General features: G+C 45.1%; 2 protein-coding genes across 3 annotated transcripts in view; one reads left to right on the forward strand and one right to left on the reverse strand.

Moving 5' to 3' along the window:
* The window catches only part of LOC127752374 (uncharacterized), a 170,490-nt gene that overhangs the window by 2,223 nt on the left and 165,225 nt on the right, over nucleotides 1-3,042 (forward strand). The window lies entirely within an intron of this gene.
* Nucleotides 1,552-3,033, reverse strand: LOC127752385 (uncharacterized protein K02A2.6-like). The gene has a single exon (XM_052277696.1). The coding sequence runs from the start codon at nucleotides 3,031-3,033 to the stop codon at nucleotides 1,552-1,554; it is 1,482 nt and encodes a 493-aa protein (XP_052133656.1).

Below are 3,042 nucleotides of genomic sequence, written 5' to 3' on the forward strand. Positions count from 1 at the left end.
GGCAGCGAGGAGAGCGCGCTGAGCAGCTCCCGCATCAGCTGGGGGGTGGACCCACCCTCGATGCGAAGGGTCAAGGTCTCGACACACGACCGGCCGGAGGAGGCCAGCGCCGTGACGAGCTCGGTGGCCGTGGAGAACGGGAAAGTAATGTATAGGTTGACTATCTGAAGTTGGTGGGCGTGGCGCAGGAGCGTGGCGGTGGCCGCCTTGGCAGCATCGTCCTCGTCGTCGTCGTCGTCGGGATAAAAGATGGTGATTGTCTTTAAGGACTTTAAGGACACCAAGGCATCGATCCCGGGCACCATTGGGCACAGCAGTGTGGTGAGGTGGGGTATCTTGGCCAGCAGCAGTGTGGATGAGGTGGGGATAGAATCTGCTTCTAAATCAACCGTCTTGAGAGTGGCTGCGTGTCTGTCCAGTATGAAGTTGAAGACGCACTCCAACGCCGGGGTGAGGCAAAAGATGACGTGCGTCAGAGACGCATTGACAGCGCTGTGCAGAATAGCGGGGCTGAACTCGGTGGGCACGATTTTGTCATCAATTCCCTTGTCAATCCCTCTGACAAAGAGGTAATCCAAATCTGGCGTTGAAAGCAAGGTGTCAAACAAAACAATGGCGTGCTCTTTCGACACGGCCTTAGCGGCCCTTCCCAAGTCATAATTAAAAATCATATGAAGTTTCCTCAATCGGCCGAGGTCTCTATGGTGCCTGATAAGAGCAGCAGCACGCATGGCACCTTTGTCGCCTCTTACGCAGATAGTCAATTTTCTAGCGGCACACGCCGTCGTGAAGGTGTGGGAGCACTTGGAGAATTCAGGCGGAAAGATTACCGTCATGTTGAACACGCACGGCGCCAGGCGCACGGCGCGGCAGAGCGTGGCCCTGCGGTCGCGTTTGGTGAGGTCACCGATGTCTCTGCCCCGCCAGACGTCTGGGTGGAGAGCGAGGGCCGCGAACCTCTTGCAGACGAGCCGCAGGTCGAAGAGGTCCCGCAGTCTCACGAGGGACAGGACCTGCGCCAGCACGTCGTCCGGGAGGAGGTCCATCGCGCTCTGGAAGGGTAAGGGTAGACTGTGAGCACCGCGATCAGACAGGGTGAGACCCCGGACATGATTTTGCTTAAGCTATGCTATGCGGGCCGGGCGGGCTTGCCTATCGTCGCTCACCGTAGCGCCTTACGGCGCCTAGCGGGTACGCAACCCTCCCGCATGTGAATGCGGTGCAGCATGAGCAAAAGAAAATCAAAAAACTGTTCTATTCTGGTTATCGTGTGATAAAGGCGGATAATGCGTGAGGATAAAGACTCTGGCACTATTTCACTATAGTTTATTAAGTGAGTACACAACACAGGATACAGTCAAAGGCCAGGGGTCATTAATTAGCGGAACCGGTATTCACCCGGGGCCTAACAGACCAGGGTCAAGGGCGGAACTCTGCAGTGTTACCAACACGTAACATTTAAACTCGATGTATCGTTCTGCAGCAGTACCAACTAGAACACCTTCCCCTTCCAGTAAAATATAACATATTTTAAGAACGACCCACAGTATCTTAATAAGTAATCATATTTGGATTACAATACTTTGGATTAGGCTTTACAATTCTACCATGCTTACTCTGAGTATTAAGTATTTGGTCTCCAGTGCGTTTTAGGGATAGTCTTTCTAAAACCACAACTGGTTCTCTTAATTTTGGCACAGTAGGAACATTTGGCACATTATTTGGCACAACATTTGGTACAATATTTACTTGAGTATCACTAGACACTAAATAACCATCAATTTCATATGGTTCAATAAAACCTTTGTCTAAGTTATCAGCCTTTGTTTTGGACTTTTTAAGATCAAAAGTGTTTCTTCTGATGGTACGTCCATGAAGGGGTTTTACATAATAAGATCTAGCAGCTCCATGTTTTCTTTCAACAACACCCTTTTGCCAAATTTTACCTCTCCGGACTACCACATTGTCACCAGGATTAAAATAAACAGGACGCCTGCGAGCATGCCTGTCATGCTGTATTTTTACTCTTTCTTGGATCCTTTCTAACACTGGTTTAACATTTACAACTTTTGGTTTTAATTTTTCTTTAAGTACAGGAACCAAGGTACGACACATTCTACTCATTAATATTTGAGCAGGAGACACATCCATTCCAGATAATGGTGTGTTGTTATATTCTCTCAGTGCATCTAAATAATTAGTTCCACTTTCTTTGCTTTTGATCAACAATTTTTTAGCAATGTTAACACCTTTTTCTGCTAATCCATTACTTCTTGGATATTCAGGAGAGCTTGTTACAATTTTGCTCCCAATATTTTTAGCAAATTCATTGCAAGCAAAGGAATCAAGAGGGTTATTATCTCCATAGATAATTTCTGGAATACCATGCGTATAAAATATGGATTTGAGTGCACCGATTACAGCTCCACTGGTTTTACTAGACAATTTTTTGATCTCTAACCATTTAGATAAATTATCTTCAACTGCAAGATAATTATTACCACCAATATCAAGTATGTCTGCACTTACTTTCTGAAATCTGAGTTCAGGTACTTCATGTGGTATCAAAGGCTCTTTAAAATTTTTTGAACCATGTCTTTCACAAATTCGACATGTCTCAAGTAAAGTTACAATATCATTAGAGAGACCAGGCCAATAAACTGCCTGCCTCGCTCTAGCTTTAGTTTTATCAATTCCCAAATGTGCTGTATGTAACTTATTAAGTACCTTTGATCTCAGTGATGGAGGTATAACAATTCTATCTTCCAGAATAACCATACCATTTTCCACAAATAAATCATTTCTGAGTTGCCAGTATGGCCTAGCCTCAGGTAAAGCTGTTTCTCTAGAATTAGGCCAACCTTGGTTATAATAATTCTTAACAGCTTTTAGACCAATGTCCTTTTCAGTCTCAGTCATAATATCCTGTTTAATAGCATCTGAAATAGGCACATATTTAGTTACTTCATGAACAATTTCTACCATTTCAGGATCATCCTGAACAGGAGTTTCAATACACTGTCTTGATAACATGTCTGCAAT

This window comes from Frankliniella occidentalis, unplaced genomic scaffold, assembly GCF_000697945.3.
Source record: "Frankliniella occidentalis isolate FOCC.00 unplaced genomic scaffold, Focc_3.1 Scaffold11, whole genome shotgun sequence".
Taxonomy (NCBI): Eukaryota; Metazoa; Arthropoda; class Insecta; order Thysanoptera; family Thripidae; genus Frankliniella; species Frankliniella occidentalis.